The sequence below is a fragment of the Periophthalmus magnuspinnatus genome, chromosome 7 (genome assembly GCF_009829125.3).
Source record: "Periophthalmus magnuspinnatus isolate fPerMag1 chromosome 7, fPerMag1.2.pri, whole genome shotgun sequence".
NCBI lineage: Eukaryota > Metazoa > Chordata > Actinopteri > Gobiiformes > Gobiidae > Periophthalmus > Periophthalmus magnuspinnatus.
This window is the reverse complement of record NC_047132.1, coordinates 29223735-29243188: the sequence shown is the minus strand read 5'-3', so window position 1 is coordinate 29243188 and position 19454 is coordinate 29223735. Positions and strand designations below refer to the sequence as shown.

Here is a 19454-nt window from a genome sequence, read left to right as displayed (position 1 = left end):
AGAGTAGCCTAAACATTTACAGAGGCCTAAACATTCAGACGAGCCTAAACGTTCAGAGGCCTAAACATTTACAGGAGCCTAAACGTTCAGACGAGCCTAAACATTTACAGAGGCCTAAACGTTCACGGGAGCCTAAATATTCAGAGGAGCCTAAATGTTCATACGAGCCTAAACATTCAGAGGAGCCTAAACATTTACAGAGGCCTAAACGTTCACTGGAGCCTAAACATTCAGAGGAGCCTAAACATTCAGAGGAGCCTAAACATTTACAGAGGCCTAAACGTTCACGGGAGCCTAAATGTTCACGGGAGCCTAAACATTCAGAGGAGCCTAAACGTTCACAGGAGCTTAAACATTCAGAGGAGCCTAAACATTCAGAGGAGCCTAAACATTCACAGGAGTCTAAACATTCAGACGCCTAAACGTTCACGGGAGCCTAAACGTTCACGGGAGCCTAAACGTTCATGGGAGCCTAAACATTCAGACGCCTAAACGTTCACAGGAGCCTAAACATTCACAAGAGCCTAAACGTCCACGGGAGCCTAAACATTCACGGGAGCCTAAACGTTCACAGGAGCCTAAACGTCTACAGGAGCCTAAACGTTCACATGAGCCTAAACATTTACAGGAGCCTAAACGTTCACAGGAGCCTAAACATCCACGGGAGCCTAAACGTTCACGGGAGCCTCGCCAATGGCTGATTGTGAAAGAAAAAGCCACCAATCAAAACCCGACATTTTAATGCGCTGACTCACCGTGCTGTGTTCAGATATATATCCTTTATGTCTTATATAACCGTCCTGCCTCATTGTTTTATCCTGCCATGTCAGGTCCATTAGAGGAACAACTAAGTAATAGGCTATTTGGAGTCTCACCGTCTTTCCCAAAACAATCATCTTCCTGTGTTCATGACGCCCAAGACTTTACATAAACTTAAGCTCACTAACTTTCAGTCGAACTTGCAAAACAGCCATTCAAACGTACCTCAGTGGACCTCGGGGGAAGGGGTCCTCGCACCAGGGTAAATACATAGCTGCCCACACATATGCCCGGCTCAAAAACAGCAGCATGTAGGAAGCAGCAGGGATTTTGCTACTATTGCAAAAACAAAACAAAAAAACAAATGTACAGTTGTCCCTCGCTATATCGCGGTTCACCTTTCGCGGCCTCGCTTTTTCGCTGATTTTTTTAGTCCATTGTTCAGTCTCCTCCGTGCCGTGTCTCCTGTACAGTACAGAATGTGTTCAGACAAATTTATATAAATGTTGGATTGCAGTGTGACTCTTAAGTGCTGTATGTTTGCAATTTGTTTTCTCCCCGAAGAAACCCGCGATGTCGATGAAACGTTCTGCACCGACAAAGACGCCTACGAAGGTTTGAACTTTGAGAGTGTTTAAACAAGAGAGAAAAGTGAGAAAATGTTAATGCCTGTGTGAGAAAAGTGTATAAAGTGTGTGGTGAGGGGTTTTACAGCCAAAAACATATAGAATAAAGTAAAAAATAAAGCTGATACTTTGCGGTTTTTCGTCTATTGCGGGTTATTTTTAGAACGTGACCCCCGCGATAAACGAGGGACCACTGTAATCGTTCGAGAAGAATATTTAGGTTGCGGTAAAACTTTACATATTATATTATTTTCACTGCTAATGTATGGAGGAGGGCGCGGGGAAGACCCAGGACACACTGGGGGGACGATGTCTCTCGGCTGGCCTGGGAACGTCTTGGGGTCCCACCGGAGGAGCTGGAGGACGTGTCTGGGGTGAGGGAAGTCTGGGAGTCCCTGCTTAGACTGCTGCCTCTGCGACCCGGCCCCGGATAAGCGGAAGAAAATGGATGGATGGGCTAATGTCTGGGCTCGTGGGGGGTTCTGGTGGCGTCAGGGCCCTAAGCAGCTGCTTCGTCCACTTATAAGCTGGGACGGCCCTGGATACTGAAAAACGGACACATGTATTGGGCAAAAATGAACCTTTTCTGAAGTTTTTGGATGGTTTGTATCAGAACCAGCAAGACCTTAAAACATTAAAGAAGATAGGTCGATTTCGTCTTGAAAATTTCATGAAATGCATAAAAGAGAATCAAGTATGAATTTGATGATATTAGTTCCAGAAAAACAGGAGCAGGTACCATTTTTGTTGCTAGAAATTTCTGCTCTGCTACCTTTCAACAACAATCGTTATTACGGCTACCAAAGCGTGCAGATGCAATTAGCCAAAGGAGGCCTGGTAATGTAGTGGCTGTGTAGTCGTTGTGCAGGTAAGCGCTTGGTGCCAGAGCCTATGTGACAGATATGGGGCAGGTAAGCTGGCATTGTACCATCTACTGACAACAACGCCTACGGGAGCCTAGTCCCCAGTGATCACCGTCACAATGTAGACAAGTCCAAAGGGAGAAGAAGACTGAAGTTTGAACAACAAATGAGTGACAAGACGTACATGAATTATTAAAAGCTGCTCTCTCAGAAGAATCTATTTACATCCCCCAAAGGACAAAACATTAAGACCCAGATATCTGCATTTCTAGTGATTCAGTCAAAGTTTTATGCAAACAAATAAACATCTGTGGAAAAAAAAGAGGGATGTGTTCAAATATTCAAAATCCGAGGCACAAAAAAAGCATCTGGAGTTTTTGAACAACCACGACATCAGGGGAATCTCCGACAAAAAAGTTCAATAGTTTATGTTCTTTTAAATGTGCGGGTGTTCCTACATCTGGCTTCGTCCCTCGAGAAACGCACCGACAAACAACAAATGCTATAGCAACGGTTCAAAGAAAGTACAATACGTTTCATTGCCCACACAAGAACAGCCGGAAGTAGCTTTGAAATAGCATCACAGCACAAAGGAGAGGAGGCGCAGACGATTATGAGGACACGAGCGTCTGTCTGCTTTCGGTCATGAAAACATCGGCCTCCATCGAGGGACGACAGAATTTGCTTCGTTGCCACTCGAGATTCTTGTACATTTTCATAAACTTGGAAGATGGTGCTATTTGCAGACAAAAAAGCCGTAATCTTTTGGGTCAAACGTAGACTGTATATATAATTGGACACAGCTAAACCGCTAGCCGCCTCGTTTCGAATAAGAAATGAGAATGGGTGCGTTTCCAGCTCCATCGACTGGCTCCAATTCACTTTCTATTGAAAAATCCTCGTCCCTCTCTCTGTAACTGCTGCAGTCACGCTCGTCATTTTGGCCTTAAAATATTCGTATTAACCCGCTCTATGTGACCTTGTTATTTTTATTTCACTACTGTGTCCGTAAATCAAGATAACAGACAAATGAGGCGTTTTCTTCAGCCGAGGTCGCTCCCAAAGCCTTAGCTAAGCGCCCACTTCCTGCTAAGTCAGCAATCCGGGCAGAAAGGGGTACGTACTTTCAACAACCTTGCGCTGGATTGGCTCTTTGGTTGCTATGATACTTGTGATCAGAATTTCAAACGTGGAACTCGACTCCAAAAATCCTCCTGAAATTAGGCTTTTGTGCAAATGCTTTTACAACATGCATCCACACAAACTAATTATTCTGTTTCTTTCCTTCTTTTGTGGACGTCTTTGGTATTGGTTATTATGTTAGTAAAGTTTTGATGGACAGATACAGTGTATTTTTTAATAGATCCATGTTAGAGACGCACAATACGAGTCTCAAAAACGTATCACAAGTATAGTAAGTGTAAAATGTAGTCGCTGCTGCAACTCCCCGGCTTTACACCGCGCCCCGCAGAGCACATCCTCGCTCATGGTTGGAAGCACGGCAAAAGTTGAAGAACAGGTGGGGTTTGAATCAGCACGAGAATATTTCCAGATGCGGTGTTGGTAATAGCAGAGGATGTGTCACCCATTGGATAGCTGTCTGCTGTTTTCGCCTCAAAAGTGTCAGAGGAAAGTTTCCAATTACCAGAAAACGTGCGAGAAATATGAGTGGCAATGAATGTGTTTAGATTCCTTGAGAGAAGTTGATCAAGAAAACAAGCTCGGTGGAGATGTAACTGCACAAAAAAAGACTTTTGGCTCTTCAGATATACAAAGAATGCAGCTTTCAAAGATTTATATTACAGCAATGACCAGTTATAAAGTCATATTATATCATATCACATGTGAAGTAACAGTCACAACTCATAGACTGAATAAAGAAGTGGACTAAGGGAGTGTGACGTAACTCGTAACGTTCGGTTCAAGTCGAATGAAGCTCATGGATGCTCGGCATAAACAAACATAAAGTGTCACAAATAATCATGATAAAATTAACATTAAAACAGAAGAATGCAGAATAAAACCCTTTCAGTCGTATGCACAGATAAACAGAACCGTTTTGAGTCTGGATTTAAACATGGTCAAAGTTGAGGCCTGTCTCACATCTTCAGGAAGAATGTTACAGGTTTTAGTTGTATAAAACGTAAACTCTGATTCTCCATGTTTAGTCCTGACTCTGGGCACCAGCAGGAGGCCGGTCCCTGAAGTCCTCAGAGTGTGAGATGGTTCATGTGGCTCATGTGGGAGATGTTCTTTGGTGCTGGTCCATGGAGAGACTTGTTCACACAGAGCTGCTTTAAAGTCTGAGCCACAGGAGCCAGAGACCTGAGCCACAGGACACATGTGTGAAGTACTTCCTGGTTCTAGTCCTGACCCGAGCAGCAGTGTTCTGGATGTCCTGTTCTGTCTTAAGGCTCGTTTGGAGAGGCCAGTGAACAGGACGTTACAGTCGTCTAACCTACTGGACACAAACGCATGGATAAGTCTCTCTAAGTCTGGATTTGACAGTTTACCTTTGATTTTTACAATGTTTTTAAATGGTAAAAAGCTGCAGATGTTACTGATTGGATTACAACCATGTACTCACCTATATGCACAAAGAAACACCTCATTATTGGGAATAGGAAAATAAAAATCATAGTATATAAATGCATCAAATTGCTCGAATTAAATGTCACTTAAATTAAACCTTGTCGACAGAAAATTTTACTGCGCATATGCATTTCTATATCTTATTCAGTCCTTCACTCAAGTTTCCACATGATTTTTCCATCACATGCTCTGAGGACGCCATGATGTTTCTCCTCAGCAATTATCTGGACTTTTATTTATTTCAAATCAATGTCTCCACCAAGTCCTTGACACTGCCATTCAAACGGCAACTGTGAGAAAATAATTCGGAAAAATATAAATCGTGTCCACAGGATGTACGCAGAATACCAAGCCACAGATAGAATATGGATGAATACTTTTAGCTTCAGAAAAGTTCAGCCGCTGAGATGTAAAAAAAAAAAAAAGTTTCAACAACAGAAGCGGCAGTTTTGTTTTTCCAGGACAAGTTGACATTTGAATGTGTACCTAGTGCTCTAAAATCACCAGGAGGCTGCCAGATACTGCGCCTCGTTATAACATCCCATGACAACATAAGGTGAGATGTCTAGTTGTAACAAATTGGGTCCAAAACACAACGAAAGTAGCACTTGATGGAAGAAACTAAGTTATATCTGTCACTAGATATTCTGTTCACTTTTTGCACAGCCCTTAACCCTTTAAGGACTGAACACATTTTAGACTAGTATATCTCGCCTACACTTTTATTCTTTAACGTTAACATATCAGAATGTACTGCATTTTTTTCACACAACTACCTCTATTTTACATATCCATCCTTATTTTTCCTTTTTCCCGCGACACCTGCGCTCTGATTGGTCGTCTTCGAGGGACAACGGAGGCAGATTACCGTAATGACAGTAAAATATTTAAAGAGCCCCAAGCCTCTGCTTTGAGACGCCGTTTGAATTTACATGAAAGTATGATTGGTTGCGGAGTTACGGAAATGGAAAGTCCACAACCGCGCTCTATCGGCGACGATAGCATCCGCCACAATAGGGTTAATGATAATACTAAAGTAATTTTTTAGCACAACCATTTTTCAGCATTTTAATAAGGACACTATTGAGTTTTTTGGTGGAGGATCCAGGACTTTTTGTTCTTTGTGGAGATACATATTGTTAGTTTATTTTATTTATTTTATTTATTTAGGGATTATTTATTTATTTATTTAGGAATTATTTATTTATTTATAGAGTGATTATTTATTTATTTATTTATTTAGGAATTATTTATTTATTTATTTAGGAATTATTTATTTATTTATTTAGGAATTATTTATTTATTTATTTAGGAATTATTTATTTATTTATTTAGGAATTATTTATTTATTTAGGAATTATTTATTTATTTAGGTATTATTGTTGTTGTTATTATTTTATTAATTATTTTTTGTTATCGTATACTGTATAGCTAAGGAAGGCATTTTATTTTGTTTAGCAATAAAAAAAGCATGCATTGGGATAAACTGAAGATAAATACATTTATCTGGAACATTTCTTGCAAATAAAAAACAGCGGGGAGGGGCAAGCTCACACGGCGCATCTTTAAATCATCATCAAAACTGAATAACAAACTCCTAGTCCAAAGTTAAAAGACACTCCACAAAAAAACGTTTTAGTCTTCCCAAAATGAATGTTCTCCTCCGTAATCTCCGTGTCATGTTAGGAGCTACTGGTGCTGGTTTGGACATAAGTAACGGGCTGCAGTGGAGCTAACTCTCATTGATAATGCCGTACAATCAAAAGAGCTGACGTGCAATAAACCCATCACCTCTATCCCAGGGCCTGGCAGTGTGTCCCAGTCTCCCGCGGTCTCTACGGAGCTCACTCTCCCCAAACTTAAAGCAGGTCGACGGGCCGAGTGCGTCTGACTCACTGCTCTGACCTCAGCGGCACAAACAACAGGCGGGGGGTCTACAAGAAAGATCACCGCTGCTATTTTACCCACAACAAATGAGACCGAGAATGAACCGTCCGCAAACACATTCTTAATATTAATGCGAAACTTTCCTGCAGAGTCAAACTGAAAAAACTCAAAATAGCTCAGATAAAAATACCTGGATAACCCTGTACTGGAAACATCAGAATAAGGATCATGTGCTAAAATAATCTGTAGTAATTGTCAGGCAGTTGATGAAGTATCTCGGTACAGACCATAGACTGTATATATAAATAGACTTAGCGAACCTGCTAGCCGCGTTCCAAACAGGAAGTGAGCATGGACGCACTTCCAGCTCCATCCACTCTGGCTCCACTTCAGTTACAGAGAGAGGAGTGGGAATTTTTCAATGTAAAGTGCTGAGCCTCGTCATTTTGGTCTTAAATGCTCATATTAACCCGCTGTACTTGATCCTGGGAGTTTTATTTCGCTATTGTTTCCGTAAAACGAGATATGAGCATTAATAACAGACAAATCAGGAGCCTTCTTTCCCCAAGGTCGCTTCCAATACCGTTGCTAAGTGCCCACTCCCTGCTAAACCAATGATGCGGGACAGGAAGGGGCGTTACCTTCAACAGCCTCGCTCCCGATTGGCTCTTTGGTTGCTATGACACGCGCAGTCGGTAATCCAAATATGAAACTCGGCTCCAAATTCGCTGCTATAACCGCTCTAGCCTCGAAAAGCTTCATTTGACTGGAGCTGAACGCTGTGGGTGACGTCACGCTCACTTAGTCTACTTCTTTATACAGTCTACGGTACAGACAAAATACACCGTCTGGCCAAAAAAAAAAATCGCCAGCAATAAAAAAAAAAAGGTCAAACACTCTAATATTTCACTGGACCATCTTTAGCTTTGATTCACTGTGGTATTGTTTCAATTTCGCTTCTGCAACGTCACAAGATTTATTTCCATCCAGTGTTGCATTAATTTCTCACCAGGATCTTGCATTGATGATGGTCGAGTCTGACGCTGCTCAAAGCTTCTCCAGCTCATCCCAAAGATTCTCAATGGGGTTAAGGTCTGGACTCTGTGGTGGACAATCCATGTGTGAAAATGACGTCTCATGCTCCTGATCCACTCTGTCACAACTTGAGCCCGATGAATCCTGGCATTGTCATCTTGGAATATGCCCGTGTCATCAGGGAAGAAAAAATCCACTGATGGAATAACCTGGTCATTCAATATATTCAGGTGTCAGCTGACCTCATTCTGCTGAACCTAGACCGGACCAACTGCAGCAACACCAACATATTTGCTTAGTTAAATCCAGGCGGCGACTTTATTTTTGTCTGGGCAGTGTAATACGGTCCTTAAACACTGACTGCCTCTTCATCCACTCTTGTTTATAAAGAAACATTTGAGAACTGGCCAGGCTCGTAACAACATCCAGCTATGGGTACAACAAAAGATTAACAAAATGGACGTACACCCGATTGCTGTAACAACACTGCCCCGCCACTACTTCTACTTTTAGTCAGTTTATAAGCCATAAAATAAACATAACTGTGTATTTTATGGACATAATGAGGGCACATTTCTGCACCGGGGCAGCTGTGAGAGCAGAAGTAGCACACCATTACAAGTGTGTGGAGTTAAGGAGTAACCAAAATAAAACACAGCGCACGTCACATGTGAATAAGATATGACAATGTAAGAAATGGAACAAAAATGAATAAAATATATAGAAAGTATAAAGTAGAGTTGGTGGCTGCAGCCCTCTCCACACGGCCCTCTGCTCCTCTGCCTCTTTTAGCAGTATGGCCGCTGTTTGTTTACTATTTGTTTACTGCTGTGGATGGAGGAATGTTACGTGAGGGACATTCCGGTGGAGCCTGCGGGGGAGGGTCATCTGGGTGGAGGTGTGTAGCCAGATGCTTCTCCGTACAACTTCACTAGTGCTGACAAATATGTACAAAACATTGCATTGGAACGAACTTACTATTCAGAGAACAGACTTTAAAGCAGATTCTGGACACTTTTCACTTGACATGGGATGTGTTTCTGGAGAACTTTGACAAACAGGTGCATATGTAAGTATGGAGTATGCAAGTATTGAGTTATATATAGAGTACGTTAACTGCACCTCTCTCCATCTATCTATCTATCTATCTATCCATCCATCTATTTATTTATTTATTTAATTTTAATTTTTTTTAATTATTATTATTTTATTTTTTATTTTTCTTCAGTTTAAATTTTTTTGTCTGTTGTCTTATTTATGTAATTATTTTGATTTAATCATTTATTTATTTATTTTATTGTATTTATTATTTTTTTCATTTTATTTTATTTTTACTTTTTCATTTTATTTTCTTTAGTTTGATTTATTTCTGTTATGTCTGTTCTCTTATTTATGTAATAACTTTGTATATTGATTTAATTATTTATTTATTTAATTTGATTTATTATTATGTATTTATTTTTTTATTTTATTTTCTTTAATTTATTTTTTGTCTGTTGTCTTATTTATGTAATTACTTTGTATATCGTTTTCAATATTATTATTTATTTATTTTTATTTTTTTTTACTTTACCTTTCAAAAACTTATTAAAATCATTAAAAAAAAGCAAAATGGACTTTTCAGAGCTTCTAACCATATTATAGCCGTTTCCGCTTCTCTTTTACCCTCTCAACGTTGTATTTGAAGTGATTTCTTTATGTTCGAGCATTTTTAATCGTTTATTTTCCAGGCTCCATATTACTGATCCACCCCCGTTTTCACCGTCACAGGTACACGCCACTGCTCTGTACTTACTTAGTTCTCTATTTTTATTTTCTTAATCAGTGATATGTGCAAGAATCAGCAGCGTTGCGTCGTCATTTAAACAAAACTAAAATCCACTGCTCGCGAACATTATCTGCAGCTATCCGTAGGAGGTTCGAGCAACTTCACGGCTCTTTGTTGCGATAATGCTGGCGGCGTCAGCTCCCATTGGGCGAATTATAGCGTAATGATCCACGGGTGTCAAAGATTATAACTATAGAGCCGACACACGCACAATAGGTCTGCTTTAAACAATAACACAAGCCCCTGAAAGCACCTTTTACAAACAAATACATAAATAACCTCTCAGGATCTTACCTCCAGAGTGTGGGGGTGGTCCGCACAGCAGGACCACTCCCTGACCCTCGCGCACCCGCACCGGATTCCTCCTCTGCGTCTTGAAGTTCTCCAAGTCTGTTCACCGCAACACAAAAGCAATAAAGACAAATAATTATTCCATTGTTCGCAAAATCCATAAACAAACAGAGAAAGCGAACGTGTCGGGCTTGTTTACACAGATAAAACACGCGCTAAACAAGTCATTTCTGCGGCTGCTAATTTCATATCAGCCGAGACACGAACAGTACCAGAATTTCGCGAAAGCTACGGGTAACTTTTATTGTTTTCCAATACCACAAAGCATGTTTTGTTTGCATAAGCGTCGACGCGGTGTGGCCGAGACCTAAACACTTGTGACTGGAGCAGAAAGCAATTCCTCAAGTATAAGTTCCACATGAACAGTTTTAATTGGAAATGCATATTGTTATCACTTTTCTGTGTTCCATCTGCCACGCACGGCCCGGCGACAATTAAACCAAGAAACATCATTTGTGCGGTGACTGATTGCGTGTAGACAACCCCGCTGTGAAAACCAAAATAAAGACGCAATCCTCCAGCACTTTGTTTACTTATTTAGCTATTCATTTTGTTATTCTTTTTTTTTTTTTACCTGTTGTGGCTGCGGCTGATACGGGTATAGGCGAATACGCAGCAGACATATAATGGCATAATCAGGACTGGATTCAGAAAGAATGGAGAAGTGACACCTCTGGTAAACAACTGCAGCATAATAAACACGGCTCGCTCCACACAGGCGTTAGAGAGGTGAGGAAATATATGTGTTACTTAAAGGGCACGTATTACGCCGTTTTCTGGTGTTAGAATGTTGTTTTCTCATCACAAACAGACCTGGAGTTGTGTTTTGTTTCGTCCACGCATGTTTAACGCACAAACCCTGCAGATTTAGACTGGGAAAACACTCTGTTCCACCTTGTGATGTCATCATGTGGTGATACAGGAAGTGCTCCACGGTGTTTTTAAACTCCACGCACCTTCATTAGAATCATTTGGATGATTTCAGCCTCAGATTTGCCAGTTTCTATTGAACAGAAGATAAAATGTAGCTGTTAGCTTGAAAACTACCACTTCATGACATCAGAAGGTGGAACAGAGCATTTTCAGCTTTGGATATGTAGACTCTGGCGTATAAGTCGCACTTTTTGTCATAGTTTGGCTGAAGATGTGACTTATACTGTGATTTAGATGTGAAATATCTGTTTTTTTCTTCATTATTATGCATTTTTTGGCTGGTGCGACTTGTACTCTAGAAAATACGTAATAAAAAAGTGTTACTCAAATATGTGTAAATGAAACAAAACACAACTCCAGGTCTGTTTTTGAGGCGATAACAACATTATAAAATGACTTAAAACTCACAAGAATCAATTAAATCTCCAAATTAACAATATTCAAGATTCACTATCCACAATTGTTGAAGTAAAATTGATTTTTAGTTGATTTACTAAAGAAATGATCCTGTTTTGTGTCAGTGTTGAATCTTTGCCTGTTTCCTTAAAGGTTCTATATTACACAAAATGAATTATTGTGAGTTTTAAGTCATGTTATAATGTTACCTCATCAAAAACAGACCTGGAGTTGTGTTTTGTTTCATTCACACATGTTTGAGTAACACTTTATTATTAGTCTGTCAATATCTCCAAAGCTCAAAGTGCTCTGTTCCACCTTGTGATGTCATGAAGTGAGAGTTTTCAAGTTAACAGCTGCTTTTTACCTTTTGTTCAGTAGAAATCGGCAATTCCACAGCTGAAATCATCCAAATGATTCTAGTGAAGGTGTGTGGAGTTTAAAAACACAGTGGAGCACTTCCTGTATCACCACATGATGACATCCCAAGGTGGAGATGTAGACTACCGTATTTTCTGGACTAGAAGTTGCAATTTTTTTTTTCATACTTTGGCTGGGGGTGCGACTTATACTCAGATGCAATTTATAAGTGAAATATATGCTTTTTTTCTTCATTATTTTGCATTTTTTGGCTGGTGCGACTTATACTCTGGAAAATACGGTAATAAAAAAGTGTTACTCAAACATGTGTGAATGAAACAAAACACAACTCCAGGCCTGTTTTTGAGGAGATAACAACATTATAACATGACTAAAAGCTCAAGAGTCTATTTTGTGTAATATAGGACCTTTAAATTGCATATGACAGGTTTTCATGTTTCGTTTTTTAAATTTTTTTTTTAATTTCTGACTTGTCTCGATAAGATACTACATGTAAATATATATCAAACTTTATTTCTATAGCACCTTCCTACAACCAGAGCTGACAAACATTAAAAACAAGATAAAAAAAAAACAATAAACATCATACAAATAGGTCAACAACAATATAAATGTTCATCATAGTCTTACATCAGTAAAGTGGCAGTTTGTGCAAAAAAGTACTTTCTAATATTCCTCTATCTTTGTCAACAGCACAAAAATTCCATCCTGAACCAGAGACAAGGCAAAGAATCCACTTTTTGAGCAGTTTAAAACTTCATTTAACAAAATAGAGGTGTTGTCATTTATTTTTGTTTGTCTAATTATAACTATCGTGTAATTTCGACACGTTTTGGCCATAGTTTGTATAAAGAAGCGGATGTCACCCATAGCGTTCGGCTCCAGTCAAATGAAGCTCATCGAGGCTAACGGTTATAGCGGTGAATTTGGAGCCGAGTTTCGCATTCGAAATTCCGACCGTGCGTATCATAGCAACCAAAAAGCCAGTTCGGAGCGACGCTGTTGAAGGTAACGCCCCTTCCCGCCCACACCGCTGGTTTAGCAACGCTGTCAATCAAACCTGTTGTTAACGCTAGCGGGAGTGACCTTGGGGAAAAAAGGACGCCAGATTTGTTTGTTGTGCTCACTTCTTATTTGGAACGCGGCGGCTATCACGTTAGCTATGTCCATTTATATTTATAAGTACAACCAGGAAGTGAAATGAAGAGATTTTTACTATAATCGTTTTGTGCCATAGTCTAACCGGTCTTATACATTTTAAATCTGCTTCTGTCGTACTGCACCGTGATTCCGTATAGCTTCAAAAATTTAATTAACAGATTATTTGGTTCTTTTCGTCTTCTCCGCAGACAGATGGGCGGACGCATTAGCCGCCAATTCATAATCCAAAGATGAACCGAGAGTCTAGCAGTCTATCGCTGTCTCTGTCTGAACTCCAACAGAAGATGTAGGGTCTCACTGCAGCCATTTGCAAAATCCCCGAGCGTCGGCAGGTCCAGAGCTAATCGGGCAAATGTATGGGTTTGATGTGTGCGGGGAATGATGTAATAATTGTCAGGCAGCGGATGATGTATGAGCCGGAGTTATCCCCCGGATCGCACATAGGTACACGCAAAAACAATATAAAGCTCTGGAAATGATTCACACTTCAGCGTCTCTCGGGTATAAAGAGGTTGAATAAGAAAATGTATTGCTTTAGCGTTAGCGAGGCTCGTTACAACGCGGCTGCGGACGCAACAAAACATAAAGACGATATAGAACATAATTGTTGTAGTACTCGTCTATTAAATGTTATTGTTATTTTATAGAGGGACTTTAATCACTCGAGAAGAAATTATTCCGTACAGCAGCGGGTTCCAGCTTTACGCCAGATGCCCAACGTGATTTTTTTTCCTTCTAACCAAAAGCTTTGACATGTTTGCGCGATTCTCTACGTAAAAAAAGTTATTTGTTGAGTCATAAAAGGTCCACATTTGCTGCAGTTGTTTAGAGAAATGCCAATTTGTGGCCGCTCTTGCGTCAGTATCTCTCACGGTTCACCACGTCGGCTGATCTCTGTCCTGCTGGCATTTCCACATGATCAAACCAGGAGATGTGCGTACAAGTTTAGACTGCAGCTGCAAACTGAAGAAAACAAACATTTAGTTAAAGTAAAAGCTAATACGAACGTCCTTAATAGCCACGATCGCTATGCCATTCGGTTCTGCAAACAACTCTATATTTATAGCTATATATCTGCACCGGATTCACATTTTCTCAGCGTAAAACTATTCACCAATCAAAAGTGCACGCTAGTATCATTAAATATACCGTTCATGCGTATTTGTAGTAACGTCCGGTCAATGAAAAGTGGTCACTCCTTTCCTGGTCGGCCAATATGACACTATTTTCCTACAAAGATGTGCAGTCTGAGCTCTGGTCTTATCTCTCAGGCTGTGTCCGAATGTCCCACTAGTCCCTAACCCCTCATTCACTCCACAGCCCCGCTCCCTTTACACCGGACTTTACAGAGCCTCATTCACAGAGGGATTCGGACGCTCAGCTCGCTACTTTCGGGTCATGCGAGTCTAGCGTCTGAGTGAAAAAAAAGTCCAAAGGCTAAACTCTGATAAAAACTTGACCTCTGTCGTCAATAATCCTCAGATTCGACTGGCGCACGAGTATTTATGGGCTAGTAATGATCATACAAGTTTAACAAGCTGGAGCTCACGTAAATGGCCTAGATCACATGTGTCAAACTCAAGGCCCACGTTCCAAATATGGCCCTCCACATCATTTTATGTGGCCCTCAACGGGGTAAATGAAAAGGTATGATTGTTTTAAAATGCCATTTTTACCAGGAGATACACAGTTTCACAGCGTCTAGGCAAATGCATAAGCAATATTTGTAACTTGAGTAAGTAATAAATACAGAAACAGTTAATTAACAAGTTAAAAAAGTACTTAGATTTATTTTACATCTGGCCCTTTGCTGATGTGGCCCTCGGTGAAAATGTGTTGACACGCCTGGACTAGATTATTCATTTTTTAAACCAAAGATGTAGAAATTATCACTGTTAGCAGCTCGAGCTAAGGTACGCGGCTAACTCTAGCAACTTGTTTATAATCAGCGATCAGTGGTGTAAAACCAGCGCTTCAATCTGCTCCATTCAGTCGTGTTGTGTACAGTTAAAGACTTTACCATCGCACTATTGTTTTTCTAACTCTTGCAATGCATTGTGGTCTATATTGATCACTACTGCCCACTACTTTTCAAGGTGCATTGAAGGAAAGTTTGAGTGCGCTACGTTTTCACCAATTGAACATTCGGACACCACTAAAAATGGCGTGACCCCTAAATACCGCCATAACGAGGGGATAGTTTGGACTTCCCCGGTGTCTCTCAATGGGGCATGATTGACAGGTGGATTAGCCAATCAGAGACATCTATGGTCTGCTTGTATCAAAACAAACATGGTGACTAAATGTAGACTAGAAAGTATGAAATATCTCGGGTCAAAGAAATGTTTGTACTTTTGTTTTATATAAATTTACTTTGCTCAATCGCACATTGCACAGTATTAAAATGATCTGATATTTTGTGTTATTTAGCTCAGATTTGACACTGTTTGTTGTTCTTGCAGGTGTTTGTGTTGTTGTTAATGTAATTGCTTTTGTACGTGACACTTGGTTTCTATGCTGACATGTTGAAGTGAAGGTTTTTTTTGTCAGTTATTGGTCTATTTCGGAGACTGGGTCTAGTGAGTTTTGACCATCGGTGACCACAGGCGTTTGCTCTGTGACTTCCCTCGAGATTTGATCAACCTCTGAAGAACTGGAGCAGAAATAAGAACGATATTTTTACTTGTTACTCTTTTAATAAGTTACGATTCACAAGACTGTAGCTGAAATGTAGCTGGGAGGAAAGTCTGAATTCTATGAAACTGTCAGGTTGTAGTTTTGTTGACCTGGTTTATGGTCAATAACTTTGCAATTACTGGGTCTACACCATAGACTAATTAAAGTGCATATGATCATGTTTTTGTTTTTTCTGACTTGTTTGTCTTGGTCAGATACTACATGTAAATATATAAATGTTCATCATAGTCTTACATCAGTTAAGTGGCAGTTTGTGGGGAAAAAGAAGCTTCTTTTTCCCACAGTCTAATATTCCTCTAGCTTTGTCAACACAAAACTTCCATCTGAAACCAGGAACAAGGCAAAGAAGCCATTTTTTGAGCAGTTTCAATCTTCATTTAACAAAATAGAGGCGTTGTCATTTATTTTTGTTTGTCTAATTATAACTGTCATGTAATTTAGAAACGATTTGGCCATAGTCTGTATAAAGGCTCCAGTCAAACGAAGTTCATCGAGGCTAGAGCAGTTATAGCGGCAAATTTAGAGCCGGGTTTCGTATTTGGAGTTCCGACCCCGAGTATCATAGCAACCAAAGAGCCAATCCGGAGCGAGGCTGTTGAAGGTAACGCCCCTTCCCGCCCACATCACTGGTTTAAGCGCCCACTATCAAAAGCTTTGAAAACAAAAGCACTTTGCACAGAATTTGAAATATAAAATGTATTACTGTATTTATTTTTCTAGTTTGTTGAACTTTTTTCGCACATGCCTCATGAATGTAATGTAAACGCTTCAGCCTCTTTCCGTTTTTGCTGTTCTTGTTTATATATTTGTATATTTGAAATAAAAAAAAAAATAAAAAAAGAAGCTTATCGAGGCTAGCAGCTATAGGGGTGAATCGAGTATCATAGCAACCAAAGAGCCAATCAGGAGCGAAGCTATTGAAGGTAACGCCCTTTCCTGCTCCGCACTGCTGGTTTAGTTGCTAACGCTAGGAAAGAAGTCAGCTAATTTGTTTCTTATTAATTTATATCTTGAGTTAAGGACACAATAGCAAAATAAAAACAGTAGGATCACGTAGAGCGGGTTAATACGAACATTTTAAGACCAAAATGACGAGTCTGGCAGCAGCAGTTACACGGAGAGGGGCCACAGTTTTTCAACGTAAAGCGAAATGGAGCCAGAAACACGTCCATGCTCACTTCCTATTCGAAACGCAGCAGCTAGCAGGTTAGCTACGTCGATTTACATAAACAGTCTATGATACTGCCCCGAGAAAACCCATATTGGATCATGCGTAGTTTCGAATTCACAGTTTTAACTTCCACAAAAGTCCACTTATTTACACCGCATTAAAAACCGACTTAACAGAGAAGTTCTCCACATTCTCGCTTCCCTCTTTCCTCAAAGTATTGGTTTAGTGAGCGTCTAACAAGCTGTCTGATCTACATTAACTGCTGAGTCAGGCTGTGCGGTCCCAGAGCTGCGGGGCCCCCCTCACCACACTCACAGTCTAATGTTGTGATTCATTTTGCTGCCGTTAATGTTCTGCTCTTTATCTGCCTTCGATAAGCTACACTGTGCTATCTACAGAGCCGCACATTTAAGGATCCTGCAGGACACTTTTTTTTTTGTAGCGTTAGACAAACCCACTGTATACATAAGCCCGCCTATGTGAACGCACCACTTATCTACATTATCTTCAAAGTCTGCGAAACTCAACACTCTTTTGATTAATGGCGTTCAGACAGATGAATGCAGTTTTTTTTTTTTTGGTTGCAAAAGGCGCCCGTAATTATTTCTCTCTAAAAGAAACATTTCAGCTTTTGCAATCAATGTGTTCGCTATAGATAATAGAACGGCGCGGCGCAGTTTTACACCTACACCTCGCACTGTTTTAGCAGAGAAATTACCAGAATAATTGGAAAGCATCTTAGGGAAGCTTATAAGACGGGGGATTAGGGTGAGAGGAAGAAGGGTTTTGAGATGTTCTCATGAGTCATTGCGGAGTTGTGTTTGTGCCATTATCCTACACAAAATGAAGTCCAAGTTTCTGCGTACGTCCAAGTTTTTTGCATTAATTTTGGTTAACAGCTTAGACGTTTGTGAACTGGTATGTTTGAAAGAGTTACCTGAATGCTCTGAATTGCTTTAAAGGAACCATATTACTCTACATTGTTACATTTTTCTTGTATGAAAAGTGCTTTATAAATAAAATAAAGTCTAGTTTCTGATCTGTTATAATGTTGTTTCCTCATCACAAACAGACCTGGAGTTGTGTTTTGTTTCATTCACACATGTTTAACACACAAACCCTGCATATTTAGGCCGTTTAGGAGTTCTTCTCTCAAACAGTAAATACCATGCTCCACCTTGTGATGTCACATAGTAATATAGTTGCCCCCTCGCTATATGGCTGTTCACCTTTCAGATTATTTTTGTGCAATTCTACATGCTTTTTTGCGTCCTGATTGGCTGTTGGACTGTAGACCATTGTCCATCAGTCTCCTCCACAGTACAGAATGTGTTCAGACAAATTTACATAAACGTTGGATGGCAGTGTGACTCTGAAGTGCTGTATGTTTGCAATTTGTTTTCTCCCCGACAAAACCCACAATGTCGATGAATCGTCAGTTGACAGATTTAACTTCGTTGTTTGCTATGGATCAGACCTGGACGACTGAGGGTCTACACAGACATTTATTTGTTATGTTTTGGTGAGTGCACACGTAACAGACCCCTGCCACTGGACCCAGAGCGTAATCGCGCCCCAAGGTGAACCGGTCGTTGTACCAAACCCAGTCAAACATGTCTAAACCCCAGTCCATCATAAATAACCTTTGATAACCCGTCGCTGTCCTTACACCACACACAGATTACCGCTAACAACAGTGTAACTAGTCTTCGGGATTATCGCACATGCTTCGCTGCCGAATTCCCTCACAGACAGCGGCTGTGATCAGTATCCCTCTGGAGGACGGCGCTCGCATATGGAGCAGCCGCAGTAAAAGGCAACAACGCCTGACGAGCCGAGCTGTCGCGTGCGGAGGATCGTCGTATCACCAGCATCACGGCCTCCACCTCAGCGGGCCCCACTACCCCGGTCGCATCAGCCTATTCGCTTTCAGAGCCATGAAATTGGAGGTGGATTTGCCTTTGCGTGCCTGAGTTCTCCACTGTAATAAACAAGAGGCGATTGGGAAAAAAGGAGGAGGAGCTGGAACTTTGTGATGCTCAAATGTGTCATAAACATCAGCTAAAATCTCTTTCATTTCATACTTTTCCAAATGTGTCTGTGACGTTGAAGCTGCACTATGGCATTTTTACTGGTGCTAAATACATTTTAACACCAATCCATCCATTTTTTTTAGCTTATCGGGGGCCAGAAGTCTGAGCAGGGACTCCCAGGCTTCCCTCACCCCAGACACGTCCTCCAGCTCCTCCAAGACGTTCCCAGGCCAGTTCCCAGCATGTTCCTCACCCTATCTCTACGTTCGCTGAGCCACCCTGCAGAAAAAAAAACATTTCATCCACTTGTATCCACGATTTTATCCTTTCGGTCATTACCCAATGCTCATGACCATAGCATGACCATTAAAATGTAATTATAATTATCTGGCCTCAGTTTCAGTCCGTATTTTTCGTCTCTCAGGTGCATCTCCTCCGTCTCCTCTGTATAAAACCCAGTGTGAGTCTGCCCCATGCCCTTTCTCACTCTTACCTTATCTACTTTTTTTCTACTTTGCGCCTTCTCTTGAACAAACCACACAAAGACAAACGTTTGACAACTCAAGGTCTCTTATTTCGTTCTCAACCAAAGATTTCCACAACAGGGTCCACCACCAACCTGTTTCTTTTCTTTACCTAGAATGGCGTTAATCATTCGATCCCACATTTATTCAGTTATAGGTGTCTTTGTTGATTCAAAAATTACATTAGAAACTACTTACGGAGTCGCCCTTTGCACAG

At 40.5% G+C, this 19454-nt stretch overlaps 1 protein-coding gene across 1 annotated transcript in view; it reads right to left on the bottom strand.

The window, feature by feature from the left end:
• cntn3a.1 (contactin 3a, tandem duplicate 1) overlaps window positions 1-19454 on the bottom strand; it is a 224685-nt gene that overhangs the window by 121942 nt on the left and 83289 nt on the right. Inside the window, exon 5 of the mRNA XM_055223169.1 lies at window positions 9885-9980. Coding sequence (XP_055079144.1) covers window positions 9885-9980 — 96 coding nt within the window. The remainder of the gene's footprint in view (window positions 1-9884; window positions 9981-19454) is intronic.